We start from the raw sequence: 17,295 nt of genomic DNA on the forward strand, positions 1-17,295 counted from the left end.
ATATTAAAACATTTTTTAAAAGTAGAGAGCATAGGATAAAAAACACCATATACACGTCACCAGACTTAACCCTTGTTTTGCCACATTTCTTCATCTATTTAAAAAAAATTTTTTTTAATGTTTATTTATTTTTGAGACAGAGAGAGACAGAGCGTGAGCAGGGGAGGGGCAGAGAGAGGGAGACACAGAATCTGAAGCAGGCTCCAGGCTCCGAGCTGTTAGCACAGAGCCCAACGCAGGGCTTGAACCCACGGACCGCGAGATCGTGACCTGAGCTGAATTTGGACACTTAACCGACTGAGCCAGCCAGGCGCCCCCTTCATCTATATTATTGTTGCTGAAGTACGTTGCAGACATCCAGACATTTTAGGATTTATCTCTAAAAAAATAATGACATTTTCCCTCCTAACCATGACATCACGGGCATTTCTAGTAAAATGAGTAATTCCTTGATGTCATTTAAATCCAGTCTCTGTTCCCATTTCTTCATCTGCCTCCGTGTAAGTCTTCCACGGATGGTCTCTTCAGGGCAGGATTCGATCATATGCTACATGTTGACTTTTGCTGTTTTTTGCATTTTGCTGTTTTACGTCTTCAAGTTTTAAAGTCTAGACCAGTTCCTTCTCCCCAACTCACTGGATCTTCTTCTTCGTTTCCATCATATCGTACAAGTTCTTGGACCTTTCAGGTCTTTTGATAGAGGTGAAGTTTTTCATGGACTCCTTCTGTGGTACAGCTACGTTTTATTTTCTTGCATTTGTATTAGTTACTTTTAACTGGAGGTGTTTGTTTTTAATACTTCAGTATTAACATTTATTTTTGAGAGAGCAGAGTGTGCGTGAGCCTGAGCAGGGGAGGGGCAGAGAGGAAGATGTAGAATTGGAAGCAGGCTCCAGGCTCTGAGCTGTCAACACGGAGCCCGATGCGGGGCTTGAACCCACAGACCGCGAGATCATGACCTGAGCCAAAGTCATATATAGCCCGACGCAGGGCTTGAACCCACAGACTGCGAGATCATGACCTGAGCCGAAGTCATATATGCTTAACCAACTGAGCCACCCAAGTATCCCAATACTTCAGTATTAAACTGGCTTCAGCAGCTTAGAAAATGATTCCGATCTGACCTAGGCCGGGAGTTTACTGGAAGAGGCATTCCTTGTATCATTTCTTTTTAGTCTTGAATAAAATTATTCTTCTGAATTTATACAGATTTTATTGACTTGAAATGAGTGCAAAGTCCCGAAGGTGGGTCCTGGAGACCAGCTGTGTGTAAGGTTGAGAACAACCTCAGTAACTCCTGTTCACGTTCAGTTTGCAGAGAAATTCCAGGAGGTGAAAGAAGCCGCCAGACTAGCCAGAGACAAGTCCCAGGAGAAAACGGAGACTTCGAGCAATCATTCCCAAGTAAGTGATTTGTCCACAAAATAAATCTGAGTGTGATCAGTAATTGAGCCTCTTTGTTCCTTGTCACTTGTGACGAGAAGTAGGGACTTCCAGCATTAGGGGCGTTGTGAAGGCTTTTTCCACTCTTAGCCTGCTCGCACTGAGGTGTGAGGACGTGTTTCTCTGAGAGTCTTGAGTTTTCCAGATGTGCTGATGTATTTTTGACGGAAAGCACTAGATGAGGTTAGAATTACCGCATGCCTCTGGCCCCTAAGAGGCATTCTTTGTCCTTGTGTTTAAATACCAGAGGCAAAGCACTGTGTTTCCCTTCAGTGCTGGGGGGCGAGTCTGCGTGAACGATGTGCAGTGACAATACCGGTGGGTACCTCGTGCCCACAAGAGAGAAAACTTGGCTGATGCCGGAGAACCCTTGTCTCTGCTTCTCTGTTTTAACAAAGTCAGATGGGAGATGGTATTCCAACGGCTCTGGTTTAGCAAAGGAGATACGGCTTTGCCAGAAATTGAGTTGTCTGTCTACTTAAAAGTGTGACGATTGGGGCGCCTGGGTGCCTCAGTCGGTTGAGCGTCTGACTTCGGCTCAGGTCATGCTCTTGCGGTTCGTGGGTTCGAGCCCCATGTTGTGCTCTGGGCTGACAGCTCAGGGCCTGGAGCCTGCTTCGGATTCTGTGTCTCCCTCTCTCTCTGCCCCTCCCCCCCCAATAAATAAAAACATTTAAAAAATGTCTAGTTTCTGAGGTCTAGTTTGGTGTATATAATGGTGGGTGGAAGCCTTGATCTCGTGGTAAGGTTATGTGCACAGAGACAGGGAGAGGAGACATCAGGGGCAGGATTCTGGGTTCGGAACAAGCACGATGCAACAGCCAACACAGCTGGGAGTCTGCCTGGCTGGGAGCAAGGTGCCCTGTGAGAGGAATTGGAGCTGCACTTGGTGATCCTGCAAAAGACCTGGAATTCTTGACTAGCAGTTTATTATTTGTTGTCTACTTATTGTTGGGTTGTTGTGGTAGACGTTGGAGGTGTTCCCTGACTGTTTCTCTGGAATTGATGTGAGGGTTGTACTCACATGGGGAGGAAGTCAGGGAGCCACAGACGGTCGGTGGATTGGCGAGGGCGCAGCTGCAGGGGTGAGGAGGAAGGGAGGGATGTTGAGGACAGCCTGTAGGAAGAGAACCAGGGGACTGGGCATCTTGAGCTGTCAAGACTGACATTCTAGACTTGACCGTCAGCCTCGAAGAAGTAATAGCTGAAGGCTTGGCCTTTCCAAGAAGCCGTGGGGAGAGGAGGGCAAAGCTAGAGCCTTGTTAAGTTTGCCCAGCTATGGGAAGGGGCCCAGCGAGGAAGACAGAGGAGAAACCTCCCCGTTACTGACCCGAGGCAGGCGCGTGCTAAGTGAGTCAGTGCTGCAGAGCGGAGGGCCCCGGGTTTGGCCACCACAGTGACTGACCCTCAGGACCGGGATTTCCCAGCACCGGTCCCGGCTCATCGTATGAAAGATGCCCCGTGTGAATTTATGGAAATGAATGCGTATTAGACTTCAGGTGGGCAAGAACTTTCCTGACTCTGAATAATCTTTAATGTAATCCGAGTGATCCTGTTAATTTCATATACTGATAACCATAAGTAACCACTGAGCACCTATGAAATTGGACCCCTGAAATGAAATTGGACCCCCAAAATGGTCCACAATCTAGAGTTTCTAATATACAATCTTTTTCTGGACACCACATATTATAGCTATACCTTTAAACTTTAATATCAGAATTTCTTTATATAAGTGTTTTATTTTAATCTTTGTTTCCCCCCCCCCCCCCACAAAAGGTATTTTAAACCTTAAATCATGTATACCCATCAGATGCTATATTATGTGTATGTATTAATTACCTATCAGGGTTTTGTTTTTGTTTGGTTTTTTTTTTTTTTGTCTCTAAGGTTTAGTTTTTATTTATCCTTCTTGATGTGTCCCCAGATGTAGAGACCACTGTACATTTTTCTTTTCATTTTTATTAGAAGTCATACAATTGCTTGCTTTCCTGAATCTCCTGGGGAATGAACACTTTGGCCCAGTGTTCCAAATATTTGAAGATTTTAAACATTTAATGGGGGTTTCATCCTGACCGTGAAAGCAGTATGTATTTATTATAGAAATCAAAACACTGCCATTCTCTAGAGTCCGCACCACACAAATATATGTGTTAAATATCTAGTATATATTTATATTGTTCTTTTTAGCCTTTTTTACTTTATGTTTCGTCATCATTCCCCTGTGTTTTCAAATATCCCTTTTCAAAACTATCTTAATGGCTAGACAACATTCTAGTATTGGTCTGTATCACACCTTACTCCATTAACCTCTACTTTGGGGCATCTGTGTGGTTTCTGATTTTTCATGAATACAAATGACACTGTGATGAACGTCCTCGCACATCTTTGTGCGTTTGATCATTTCTGCAAGATAAATTCTTGGACTGGAAGTACTGGGTTAAAAGGCAGGGACATTTTAAAAGGTTTTGATAAATACTGCAGACTTAGCCCACAGAAATGGATGCTTCTCGCTACCCCCAGCAGTGACTGAGAGCGAGTTTTCCTCCCACACTCTCACCAGCAAAGCTTTGTTGACTTGACAGAAGAAAAATATATTCTCTTGGCCTTTTCTCATTTTGTATTTCTTTACCAGTGAGATTAATATTTTTTGTTTATTGATTCTATGCATTTCTTCTTCTGTAAATGTTAATTATGTATTTTTTCCTTTTTTTTTTAAGTTTATTTATTTATTTTGAGAGAGAGAGAGAGCATGAGCAGGGGAGGGGCAGAGGGGAAGGGGGAGAGAGTCCCAAGCAGGTATGATCTGCTGAGAGCGACGAGCCCGATGCGGGGCTCTAACTCACAAACTGTGAGATCATGACGTGAGCCGAGATCCAGAGCTGGACGCTCGACTGAGCCATCCAGGTGCCCCTTTTTTTCCTTTTTTAAAAAAACATTAAAGTGTTAATCTTTTAGCATAGATTTCTAGGAATTTTATTTTTTTAACGTGGACGTTTTTGAACCTGTTCACAGCTTGGCAGAATTGTAAAACGAACCTCCGTGGGACGCATAGGTCAGCTTTAACGATTAAGAATTTATGACCTGTTGTTTCATCCATCCCCCCACCCCGGACCCTCCTCTCCCCCTAAATTTTAAAGCAAATCCCAGAGATCATTTCATCTGTAAATATGTCAGCGCGTGGCTCTAGAAGACAAGGCCTCTGAGAGTTTTCCAGCACAAGAAAAGTATTAACATCTTGTTTTTCATATATGCAAATGTTCAGCAGCAGATATGTTCCCACATTTCTTGTGTGCATTTTAATTTTGTTTATGGCACTCTTTTTTTTTTTTTAAGAGAGAGAGCAGAAATTTAAATTCAGATGTACACATCATTCCCTTTCGGGTCCCTGCTTTTGCCTTTATGCTTATTGGAGGCTAAATAAGGTCTTATCCTAGACCAGATGAGATGTCACCCACGGTTGGTATGACTTGTTACACAAAGCAGCTCAGAATATTCATATTCATAATAATGCTGACAGCAGTGGAGGCCACAGCCACATCTGAGTCCTGCATGTTTAAGGAGTGTTGGTCTCTGTGGCCCCAGGGGGTTTTAAGTTCCAGCTTCTAATACTTTCTCCTCATTCCCTCTTTCTTGTTCCTTGTTGTGAATCCCTCCCCCTGTTTTCGTCTGTGGCTTCTGTGTTCAATAAGGGAGCCCCGGTGTCCAAGCTTGTTAGGTTTATGTATAAAGTTGAGTAAGTGATCCTGAGTCAGGGCCCCGGGTGGACTCTTTCTCTGTAAAGTGCACAGACTTTCTGAGCTTCGAGGAGACTCCTCTGGGCCTTTTCCTTTGTTCTTTTTTTTTTTTTTAAATGTTTATTTATTTCAAGAGAGAAAGAGTGCAAGTGGGGGAGGGGTAGACAGAAAGAGGGAGAGAGAGAGGGAGAGAATCTCAAGTAGGCTCTGCACTGTCAGCACAGAGCCCGACACAGGGCTTGAACTCCCAAAGCCACAAGATCATGACCTGAGCCGAAATCAAGAGTCGGATGCTCAGCTCGACCCACTGAGCCGCTCAGGCGCCCCTTCCTTTGTTCTTTGATATCTTTCCACGTGTTAGTCTTTGCCGCATCCCGGTCCCATGACTTGCTTCTCCCCCGCTCACTAACCGGCTTTCTCGTTATGCCCGATTTGCTGCTACTGTGAACAGTAATGTGTGAAGGGAATTCACTTTGGCCAGGAATCTGGGTGTGAAAGCCCGTCTTCTACTCAGGCATCCAGCGTCAATGGGACGGACGATGAAAAGGCCTCTCACGTGGGTCCTGCTGACACGCACCTGAAGTCTGAGAACGACAAGCTGAAGATTGCTTTGACGCAGAGGTAAGGGTGTTTGAAATCCAGACGCTATTTTCTCCCGGCTCAGTGCCTCCCTGCAGCCTTTCCTGCTGCGCAGGGTTTCCTGAGGAGACGGGGTCCTGCTCAGAGTGTCTGGTCTTGTCTCCGGGCCAAAGGAAGGCCAGCTGGCTCTGTGGCTATTCTCCGTCTGGCCGACCAGACTGGTGTCAGTTCATGTGTGTGAGTGTGCAAGTGTGTGTGTGTGTGTGTGTGTGTGTGTGTCTGCTTACGGTGAGAGCACAGAGAACGTGAAAGAGGTTTGTGTGAGTGTGGCAGAGATGTGTGCCTGTGCTTGTATGTGGTTTTTTTTTTTTTTTTTTACATTTTTTTAATGTTTACTTAGTTTTAAGAGAAAGAGACAGGGCGTGAGTGGGCGAGACAGAGAGGGAGACACAGAATCCAAAGTAGGCTCCAGGTTCCGAGCTGTCAGCACAGAGCCCGACTCGGGGCTTGAACCCACAAAGCAGGAAATAATGACCTGAGCAAAAGTCGGAGGCTCAACCAACTGAGCCACCCAGGCTCCCCTCTTTAATTTTTTTTTAATGTTTGTTTATTTTTGGGAGAGACAGAGCGAGTGGGGGAGGACAGAGGGAGAGGGAGACAGAGAATTTGAAGCAGGTTCCAGGCTCTGAGCTGTCAGCACAGAGCCCAGCGCGGGACTAGAACTCACAAACCTTGAGATCGTGACCTTAGCTGAAGTCTGACACTCAACCGACTGAGCCACCCAGATGCCCCCGTTTTGTTTTCTAAGGACCCAAGTTTATCATTTACTTGTATATAAGATTGCATCTTGAACACTCAAGAAAAACCTGTGAAAATCTAACAAACTATGAAAAACTATGTAACATCTCACAAAAATCAATAGCTTCTCTATATACAAACATCACATAGAAAATATGTATTTGAAGAAGAGATTTCCTTTAACAATAGGAGCTAGAACCATAAATTACACGAGCCAGAATCATAAAATACAAAAACTTCAGAAAATACAGTATCTCTGTAAAGAAAGCTTTAAAATGATTTTGAGGACTATAAATGAATAATTAAAAAATATATTTTCTGTTGGAAAGTAGTAGGAAGCCTTGATATTTTAAAAAGAATCAATTTCCAGGGTGCCTGGGTGGCTCAGTCGGTTGAGCATCCGACTTCAGCTCAGGTCATGATCTCACAGCTCGTGAGTTCGAGCCTCGCATCAGGCGCTGTGCCAACAGCTCAGAGCCTGGAGCCTGCTTCTGCTTCTGTGTCTCCCTCTTTCTCTGCCCCTAACTCACTTGCATTCTGTCTCTGTCTCTCTCAAAAATAATAGATAGATAGATAGATAGATAGATAGATAGATAGATAGAAAGAAAGGAAGGATCAATTTCCCCTAAACTGATGTATAAATTATTTAACACAATCCCCATAATAATATCAACATGACTTTAATTTGTAATGACTACACAGGCTATGTGCATGTTTTTGTATCTTGAGATGGCCCTTTTCCGGAAGGCTGGGCTGATCTAACCCTGTGAGCATATTCAGAGCTGCTATCCTTGGGAATCATCCCGTTCCCCCGGCGGGGGGTTTGGCCAGCTTCCCCCAACCTTCCTGTGGCTGAGGAGGTGCTCTCCTCAGACTTGCCCCCATTGAAAAGCTGGGTCACATGAACTCCAGTTTACAGATGAGGAAACTTAGTCCCAGGTGGTAAAAAGTGAGTCCTTGCCTGAGGTCCCACGGCTAGTAAATTTTTCCATCATACCACCTGCTTTTCACTCTTTCGTGGTTTTAACACAGCATTGCCTGGATGAAAACGTTTCACCCCTAAAAATAAATGTTTTTAAATCCCCACTTAATGAACAAGTGAATTACAGGAAGAGAGCATGAAACCGTTGCTCTAAATCAGCTTACATGCTCCGTCATTACCTCTGAAATTAATCGGATTATATTTTATCTTTTTTTTTTTTTTTTTTTTTTTTTTTGCTGCGGTGTTTGAAAGCTTATCTTTTCCAGTGAAGCTCCTAGATCCTTGAGACTAGGATGAAAGGTGACCCAGATTATTGAGATACAGCCCTATTTACTTACTGAAAATAAATAAATAAATCAATCTCCTCCCCCCCCCCCCCCCCGTCAAAAAGCATTTAGAGACAGAAGTCTGGTTGTTCAGCCAGGCAGGATTGAGAAGAATCCCAGGCTTGCCCTGTGTGTCCTGTGCGGCTCAGCCCTCGGGGTGCCCACGACACCCCACGCTGGGCTCCAAAACCAGGAGACAGAGGAACATGAAAGCCAACAGTACCTGAGGGGAACCTGATTCCAGTTTGCTTCTGGTTTTTTTTTTTTTTTTTTTAATGTTTCTTTTTGAGAGGGAGAGACAGAGCTCAAGTGGGGGAGCAGCAAAGAGAGAGGGAGACAGAATCCGGAGCAGGCTCCAGGCTCCAAGCTGTCAGCACAGAGCCCGATGTGGGGCCCGAACTCGTTGAACCACGACATCATGACCCGAGCCACAGTCAGATGCTCAACTAACTGAGCCACGCAGGCACCACCCTCCCGCCAAGTTTGTTTTTTGAAGCTCCTTCAGGGAGCACAGAGGATGAAGGGCAAACACGAGGTTGTTTTGGTCACATGGAGGTGTCCTGCAGACCTGTGGTCGTCCTCTGCCCCTGACGTCAGGTCAGTCTGGGCCCTCTCTCTCATACGGTCACTGTGTCCTCTGGTCTCTGGCTCTGGAGTCCTCTTGGGGCTTGGAGGGGACACAGGGGCCTACTATGGCCCGGAGCCGGTGTCTGTCATACCTGGTGTCCTCAGGTGTCCGGGGTTGCTGGAAAGGGCCTGGCTGTCATGACACTCCTTCAGGAAGGGACGGGACAGGACACGACGCAGGGCTCAGGAGGGAGCGAGGGGGTCTTCCCCGCACTGCCGGGGCGGCAGGTGGGGTGGAGCGGGGCGGAGGGCACACGCCGGCCAGCCGTCACCTCCCGCGCCCCCGCAGCGCCGCCAACGTGAAGAAGTGGGAGGTGGAGCTGCAGACCCTGCGGGAGAGTAACGCCCGGCTGACGGCAGCGCTTCAGGAGTCGGCCGCCAGCGTGGAGCAGTGGAAACGCCAGTTGTCCCTGTGCCGCGAGGAGAACGATCGGCTCCGGAACAAGGTGGGCGCCGGGACAGCGGCCGTGGTCGGGGGCTGCTTTGTGAAGTTCGGGACCTGGCGGGGGAGGGTGGGGGGATCGCACGGAGGCTGGCGCCCCCCCGTTGGCCCCCTGCCCGCCCAGCCTGGATGGACCCGCAGAGCCGCCCCCCTGTCTCCCCACCTTCCTTTGGTACGGATGGCGCGGAGCCCTGCCTCGTGTTGTCTTTTTCATTTCGGCGCCGTAAGTGCTGCCGGCCAGGGCGCCAGGCCAGGTGCTGACTCCGCGTTCCCTCCCGAGGCCTGGCCGAGGGGCCTGCCAGAGGGGTCCGTGGCCCTTTGCTGCTCTTTCCAAGCAGGGAGTTGGTTTCTGTTTGCGTCTGAGTCTCAGACCCAAACCCGGGAGGAGTCCGCTCCCCTCAACGAGAAGCATTGGGAACCTCCAGGGTGCAAGATAGAAGTCAGTGGGGTCCCCAGCAGCTCCTGTGGCTGGGGGTTCAGACCCCGAGAGCTGGTGTGCCGGCCACCTCTGAAAGTGCCCTCGTGGTGACCGCCCAGTGCCCTTTGCCTCGAGGCCTGCCGCTTGTTTGCGGGACCCCGTCGGTGTGGGGTTCTGTGTTACCAGCGGGTTGCGTTCCTACTGCGCACGTGCGCTCTGGCTGCTGGGAAGCACTCAGCATCAGACACACAGCAGTGCCAAGGTGGTGAGGCCTTTGCGTCCCTTCTGAGGGGGTCAGGGCTAGGAAGGGGAGAAGAATGAACTCTGGGGACTCGCCAGTTCAGTCTGCACGTCTCCTGTCTCCAGGAGGAGGCTCACGGGCCAGGCCCTTCCTGCCGTGCACCGGTAAGGAAAGGTCACCCTGATTTAAAATGTTGGAAATGTCCCTGTGTCCCATTTGGTGGCCATTGTCCCACACGGCTGATTGGTTCTCTTCCCTGCTGGCTTAAACCTTTGAGATGAAACAGAATGATCCAGGACCTGATTAAACGATGTACCGATCATTATGGGGAGAAGTAGATAGATTCATGGGACATCCGGCCCCTATACGTGTGAGGAATCCTTTCAAGCAAACCTGAAGTTCCTATCCCGTGGCTGAGAGCGAGAACCGGAAGCCCGGCTCGTCCTGAAGCCAGGTTTGGTGACGGGACTGGGCTCTGCCGGGGGTGAAGGAGGGCAGCCGCCCGGAGTTGGTTCGTAGACGTGAGGAAAGCTGTGAAAGGGGGTTAGTTTGTGGTTCTGTTTGGAAAGACAGCATAAACAGCCGTGGTGACCTTCTGTTTCACCACCGAAGTGACGTGGCATCCCTGCTTTGTTAAAGATTGACGAGCTGGAGGAGCAGTGCAGCGAGATAAACAGAGAGAAGGAGAGGAACACGCAGCTGAAGCAGAGGATCGAGCAGTTGGAGTCCAAAGTGCGGGAGAAGGAGACGGTGAGTGGGCCAGAGGGGCCGTCCATGCCTGGGACACGGCAGGTGTCTGGGGAGCACGTGACTTGCCTGGCAGCTGCCTGGGCATCCGAGGGGGACCGCCCAGAGCTGCATCGAGGCACAAACGCTCAGAGCACGGGGCCGACCCTGCCCTGCGCAGCCCCCACACCAGCTGTGTCGCCAGGCCAGGCTGGACGCTTACGAAACACTCGGAAACTGTGACGGGTGATCTGCGATCAGGCAGTTGTTTTCGCCCCGGGGCGGGGGTGGGGGGGTTGGCAGGACAGCTGAGGTACCAAACCTCCCAGCCTCAGTTTCCCCATCTGCAAGTTGGGGATCGTAAGAGCACCTGTCTTTTCTGTGGTGGTGTGCAGACTTCACGCGATAACAACACCTAACACACCCGGCCGCGCGTTACGTGTTAACTTCATCCCCGTTGTCGTTAACGCACACGGTACGGACTCAGCATGGCTGCCTCCGTCGGCTGCACACGGGTCGTGGACGTTCACGAGGGCTTTTTTTTTTTTTTTTTAATCTGACTTGCTTTCACGATTTTTTTTCAAACCTCTCTCCCCCGTAGGAGTTGAATGACCTCCGCAAACAAAGTGAAATCATACCTCAGCTCATGTCAGAGTGCGAATACGTCTCTGAGAAGTTAGAGGTAAGGAAGGGCGCATCTGCCTTGGCTCCGACTGGAAGGCGTTCGTGGGGGCTACCCGTTTCTCCAGGCTCCCCCTTTTCACACCTCCCGCGGTAAAGAACAGTGACTTTCTAGTCCTGAAAAGCCGTTGGTAACCGCCTGCCAGATGCCATCTGTGACCCCTCCCCAGGGTGCAGACTCAGCAGTGTTTGCCTTCTGGTTTTTCCACTTCTGCGAAGGTGTCTTGTGAATAATCATCGTGCAGTGACTGATTCCCACCCACAGAAGTCTCTGCAGAGTCTTTGGGCGGTGAGGAGCCCGGCAGAAGGGAGGGCGGAGATGTAAGACCCCGGTGCTAGCCCACCTTGCCCGTGACCTTGGACTTAACCCTGGGTACCCATTCCTCCCCTACCCCCCCCCCCCACCGCACTGGCCTCAGGTTCCCAATCCACAGAGAGGGGTTTCCACATCCCCTTTCACCTCCAAGGGTCCCCCCACTTCAGGAACGACCCCCATATTAGTCGGTGGTTCCTGTACACGTGAGCAGAACACTCCTGATCACGTCCATAAGATGAAGCTCTTACTGGATGTGAAGAGCACAGGCTTACTACACCTTCTTTAAGGACTCGCAGCCACCAGACCCTTAGGAGCTCGACTGCCCCCTTGGTCACACCACCTGATGCCGGTGCCCAGACCGCTGTGCCTGAGTCTGGCACGGCTCCAACCTTCCTCATGGGCGCCAGAGGCTGGCCCGGGAGCCTCTCCGTAGAGCCGGGGAAACAAGTCACTGTCCCGTTGGACCTGCTTCTCTGTCTCAGAATGGAACTAGCATGTGGTCTCTACTGACCGTTCTGGGACTGGGGCGGAAAACCCCTCGTGCTAGGCCTGCGGGCTTCCTCTCCTGGGCACTCTGTGAGAAGGCCCTCTTGCCTCAGGCTCCCCCAGGCAGAACCCAAGCTCTGCGTCCTGTGTGGAGCCACCCTTTATCAGCTCAGGTGTTGGTCACGCACTCTGCCAGGGAACCATCAGGAAAGGGGGTGCACCGGAGAGCCCCAAGTTCTGTGCTGACGTCAGCAGGCACAGGCATGGGTGCTGGGGGACTTAGTTAGGGATGCGGGCCCCCCAGAGGGAGGGGGTCTCGGTGACCGGTCCCCCGGTGTGTCTTCCTTCAGGCGGCAGAGAGAGACAATCAGAACCTGGAGGGCAAGGTGCGGTCCCTCAAGACGGACATTGAGGAGAGTAAGTACCGCCAGCGCCACCTGAAGGTGGAGCTCAAGAGCTTCCTGGAGGTGCTGGACGCGAAGATCGACGGTCTGCACGACTTCCGCCGCGGCCTCTCCAAGCTGGGGGCCGACAGCTAGGGGCCGTGGGCCGAGGGCTGGGGCGTCCTCTCGTGTGCGTCGCTCTGTTAGTGCAGGTGTGGTTTGTTGCGCCTCCACACCCGTGGTGCCGTCCACTCTCCCCTCCGGAACACACGCCTCCTCTCGCCTCCCTGACCTCGCGAGGCTGCGGACATCTGGAAGGTTCTGACTCAGGAATCCCGCGCTAGGTCTCCCTTAAACGTTTACGTAGTCAGGGCAGGGATGTTTGTATCTTTCTTAAGGGCTGTTGCGACCATACCAACTGAGCAAAGGATTTTCTATTACAAATAGGAACACGCTTTCCACCTCCTTTTTTTGGAAGAACGTTCAGAGCGTTTGAACGTCCACCAGGCACCCGTGCACGGGGCATGGGGGTAATGCCTTCCCTCTCGGTAAGAATCAAGATGCTTTAAAGCAGCCGCTTAGTAGAGACTTGTCCAGAGAGAGCAAACAAGTCTGGGGTGGGCTCACAGGCACTGCCTGCACCCACTCTGCCCCCCTTCCACCCACCCCCAGTTCGTAGGGTTGCGACAGTGTTCCTTTCCTGGGTTTTAACTTCTGAGCAGATGACTGTGCTGTGGGGGCAGCGTGCAGTGAGGGCGCCTAGCACAGTGCCTGGCACAAAGGTGCTTAATAAATATTTGTTTAACTAAACAGATAAACAGAACTTAGTGTTTTAATCGACCCCCCCCCCCCCCTTCCCAGCCTCCTGCCAGCAGGGTCCATTAGATCCTGTTGAACAATCCTTCCTTTTGCTGATCTGGGCGAGTATCAGATAGGAATTTGACTCACTGTGTGTGGTCAAGCTTCTGGATGGGCTCGGGTGGCCCTGGGGCAGGGCAGATGGCCACGGAAGCAGCAGGAGCTGGTCTGAGGCCCCCCAGTGGTCCATTCATGGTGCTTGCTCTGTCCCTGGGCCCTTTTGAACTGGGACCACCCTTCTTCTCCAGGCTTGGGATGTAGGCCAGGACCCTGTGTGGGGAAAGAGCTCGCCCAAGCCCACGAGGGAGAGTCTGCTCAGCCTGGCTGAGCCGTGACCTTAGCAACAGGGGAGCCCTGCCTGCCTCCCTTCCTGCTAAGGGAGGGACCAGAGACATTCAGCTCTTCTCTCTTACAGAGTTTCTCGGCAGGGCCAGGGACATCTGGGTGCCCTGCACGTGCCTTGGCTACGGGCATTTCGAAATGCCTTTCGGGATGTTGGAGGCCTTACTGCCTCCTTGCCTCCCTCTGCCTGCTTTGAGAACCACCAAGAGAGCATCCCCTTCTAGAAAAAGTTTCTAGAACTACCCCCTGGTGAATCTGGATAAACAACAAAACAGCCCGAGGAGGCAGTGGGACACACACACGCACGCACACGCCCACACGCGCACACCCTATGGTGAGTCCTGCCACCGAGACTGTCTCTGAGCAGAGAGGTCTTATTTGGGAGGAGGGAAGGCCGGTCATCTGGAGCACCGAGGCACCTTGGGGCAGTGGGGGATGGGGGCCTGCAGGCCGAGTGGGGCAGCTTTGCCTGAGCATGCCGGGCTCGTGGCGCATGGGCAGTGACAAGTGTGGGCAGCCCTCTCGGTGACAGGAGGTAGGGTGCTGCCGTCCTGCCCTCCCCAGAGCTCCGGATGGCACAGGACAGTGGGTAGCAGCTCCCTACTGGTCAGGAGACCAGAAAGCCAGGCTGGCCGTGGTTTGGCCCAGCAGTGGCTGAAAGGGGGTTCTTCTCAGGTCAGGTCAGACCACCTGGCTGCAGACTGGACCTGGGGCTGCCTGGGAGCAGCCGGGATTCCGAGACCTCAGCCCGGAGCCTTCCGATGCCCAGCACTCCTGCGTGTTAGGTCACTTACTGGTCTGGAAGGGACCCTCTTGACTGACGGGAGTGTGCTCGGGTGACCTGTTCACAGGGAGGTAGAGTTGCCGAAGCCCCTGTGCATTGCATCTTGCTGTTGGTAGGAGACGTTGGCAGAAGTTGCACCACGACCGCTGTGTCCCTCCGTGGTCAGGGCCCACGATCCCTGCCCAGCCATCCCTGGGGAGTTGGGTGAGGACCCTGAAGGTGAGAGGTGAGGACCCGCGAGTGGCCTCATGCGTTGCAGCCCAGGAGCTAAGAGCGGGACGGGCTCCTCAGAGGGCGCTGAGTTTAGCAGGGAAAATACAACAGCCGTACAGAAGCACTAGCCTTGCCCCTCCTTCTGCTTTTCTCGGAAGATCTCAGTGCTTCTTCACCGACTTTATTTAAAAAAAAAAAAAAAGTCCTGGGAACAACCTGGAGGGTCCATGAAGACACTGCCTGGTCACTCACCCCTGGCACTGTGCGTGTGGGCTCCGTATAATGAAAATGACCTGCTCAGTTCGTCCCAGTCTCTGCCTGAGCCGGTGTAACACGTCCTCACTTATGAGGGCGTCAGCTCCACTGATGTCCTGTGCTTGGCATCATGGAAAGCCAGCGTGGGCAGCTCAGCTCACCCGCCGTGCTGCTGGGACACGTATCGCCAGCCTGCCCTTCGTTTCCAGATCAGGCCTCCTGATTCGGACACGTCCAGGGCTGGCTGCCCAAACCCGATTGGCTTTTGTCTGCGTCTGTTAAAGCTGGGGTCCAAAGCGGGGGACGTGCAGCACGGAGCCCTGTCATCGTAATGGGCCTGAAAAATAATTTTCCTTCTGAGTAGAGACCCAGTTGGCAAGGGGAGGAGAGGTCTTCCTAGTGACAGGTTGGGGCAGTATGGTCATGCCGTGAAGGGAGAGCGAGCCAGCATCCACGTGAGACCTGGAATGTGTGTGGCGCGTCAGTCCCACGCCGTCCAGCACGCTGTCACATTAGACTTCAAGTGGGTGAGAGGGTCTCTCAGGGTCATTCCCCACTTTGCAGACAGTGACACGCCTGTCACCCAGGTAGCGATCAGCCCCAGGGGGCGCTGCATCCAACTCTGCCAGACCTCGGTCCCGCCTCTTTTCGGGAGTCTTGCCACTCTTCTCCCTTGGTGACCTTTTGGCGCTAAGAAAACAAATTCTCTTGTGTCCTGATGAGACCACACTGTGGTCATATTATTTTAACGTGAGTCCACAGCAAGCGATCATTTATAAATGAGCGAACTAGAATTACATTTGCGTTCATTATAGACAGTAAGGTCCATTTGGTAATGACTCTGGCTTTGCCGGGGTCATTCCGAGACACTCCTGGTTACAGTGATGTCCGTGCTCTGAGAGGCCGGATCTAGGAAACACGAACACGTCGAGTTCTTTGTTGATGGCTCTAGTGGAGACAGAGCAGTGGGTGCACAGCAAGCGAGAAGCCCTGAGATGTTAGAGCGAGAGGTAGCGCTCTGGCTGGGAGGTCCCCCATGGGAAATGTGGACTCAGGGAGGACGGAGTGTAAGTCGCGTGCTCCCAGAAGCCTCGCCATCTGCCCGTTTTAAAGGACTGCTTTTCTGTAGAAGTCAGGGGCAACGCGGGACGAGAGCCAGCCGCGGGGCACGGCAGGGACCGTACCGGGGACCTCATGTGTGGCCAGGTGCACCCTTGGAAGGCAGACTTAGCGTAGGCCTTCGAAAGACGCTGCCCTGTGAGACAGAGCCAGCCCCGCTCTTTGCTGATCCCTGAAAGTGGGTTGTTGTGCCATCGGTCCTTCTAAAAGTTACGATTCTTTCTTTGAAATACCATTGGATTTTGAAGTGCTGACCATTTAAACTAGAAGCTTGTAAATCAATGTCCGTACATATTTTTAAATGATATGCATGGTTTAAGAGGAACCTAATTCTGGGTACGTGGTTTCCTCCAAAAGAAAACATTATCTATTCCGGGGGTGGTGGGGTGGCATCATGGAGAGGGAATCCTGTACAGAAATGTATGTTCTTTAAGTGTCTTTTCCATACACCTGCCTCAAGGATTGTTACTCTTTAAATGCCAGCCAGGCAAGAGGGGGACTTTGGTAATAATTTGGCAGCTGGATGGAACATTCTAGTGAACTTAGGAGTGTGTGTGTATGTGTGTGTGTGTGTGTTGGGGAAAGAGATGGGAGAAACAACAAAGAACAAGGTTTTAAATGAAAAATACGTACACCTAAGAAAGAATAGCCTTTGATACTCCTGGTGGTGATACTCCGTGTTCTGGAATCTATGAGAAGATGAGTTTCTGGGTCTTCCGTTTCGAGGCGGGTTGTACAGTGCCCTGAGCTCTCTGATGATGCAGAGCCTTGTGAAGAGGGGTCCCCCCCCAGTCACACAGACCCCTGGTGCCCCTGGCCGGAGCCCAGAGAAACCACAGTGGAGGCCAGACTGGTACATTTTGGCAGGTGGTTGACAGGTCTGATGATACACAGCTGCGGGGCGTGTGTCACTGTTGTCAGGCCGTTGTCCCGCTTTCGGTATCAGGTCCTGACTTGAAATAGTCGTAGCGATGTCTCGTGATGTAGCAGGCCATTAGGCATTTCTTACATCGAATGTAAGAATTTAATCATTAGTATGAAGTGGTCGAGTGGGCTCTCCCAGGAGTACTAGGGTTTGTTTGGATTTTTTTCCTTTTTTAAATGCATTTTTGGTACATGAATAATCTATACATTTTTTTTTTTAAAAAGGAAACTACAGATGAGTGAAAAGAAAAAAAGTCACCTATCAGACCATCTGATTATAACCACTGTTAACATTTTGATATATATCTTTTCAGACTTTTTTCTGTGCGTTTATATGTTTTATTACTTTTTTCGTGAAATACAATTATGTTATACGTACTGTCTTAGCACTCGCTTTTTTCCCTTGTGGCACCGTATTGTGACTCGATTTCTATATCACTAAAGATGTAATTCCATCATTTTTAATATCTATAGAGGTTGTCCCTTAGGTTACTTAGGTTTCTGATTTTTTACTGTCACAGTTGATGAAATCCTTCATTCTAACATCTTTGTCAACTTTTCAGAATATTTACTTAGGATGATTTTCTACAGTTGGCCTTGCCAGCTTAACGGCGT

At 50.7% G+C, this 17,295-nt stretch overlaps 1 protein-coding gene across 4 annotated transcripts in view; it reads left to right on the forward strand.

The window, feature by feature from the left end:
* The window catches only part of HOMER2 (homer scaffold protein 2), a 96,174-nt gene extending 83,166 nt beyond the window's left edge, over positions 1-13,008 (forward strand). For 3 of the 4 annotated variants that reach the window (XM_027068189.2, XM_053223487.1, XM_027068191.2), the window contains exons 4-9: positions 1,312-1,404; positions 5,662-5,801; positions 8,782-8,938; positions 10,233-10,343; positions 10,921-11,001; positions 12,153-13,008. In XM_027068189.2, coding sequence (XP_026923990.1) covers positions 1,312-1,404; positions 5,662-5,801; positions 8,782-8,938; positions 10,233-10,343; positions 10,921-11,001; positions 12,153-12,341 — 771 coding nt within the window. In that variant the 3' untranslated portion in view covers positions 12,342-13,008. The remainder of the gene's footprint in view (positions 1-1,311; positions 1,405-5,661; positions 5,802-8,781; positions 8,939-10,232; positions 10,344-10,920; positions 11,002-12,152) is intronic. The other variant, XM_027068190.2, reaches the window with a different exon arrangement.
* The last annotated feature ends 4,287 nt before the right edge of the window (positions 13,009-17,295 follow it).

The sequence above is a fragment of the Acinonyx jubatus genome, chromosome B3 (assembly GCF_027475565.1).
Source record: "Acinonyx jubatus isolate Ajub_Pintada_27869175 chromosome B3, VMU_Ajub_asm_v1.0, whole genome shotgun sequence".
Taxonomy (NCBI): Eukaryota; Metazoa; Chordata; class Mammalia; order Carnivora; family Felidae; genus Acinonyx; species Acinonyx jubatus.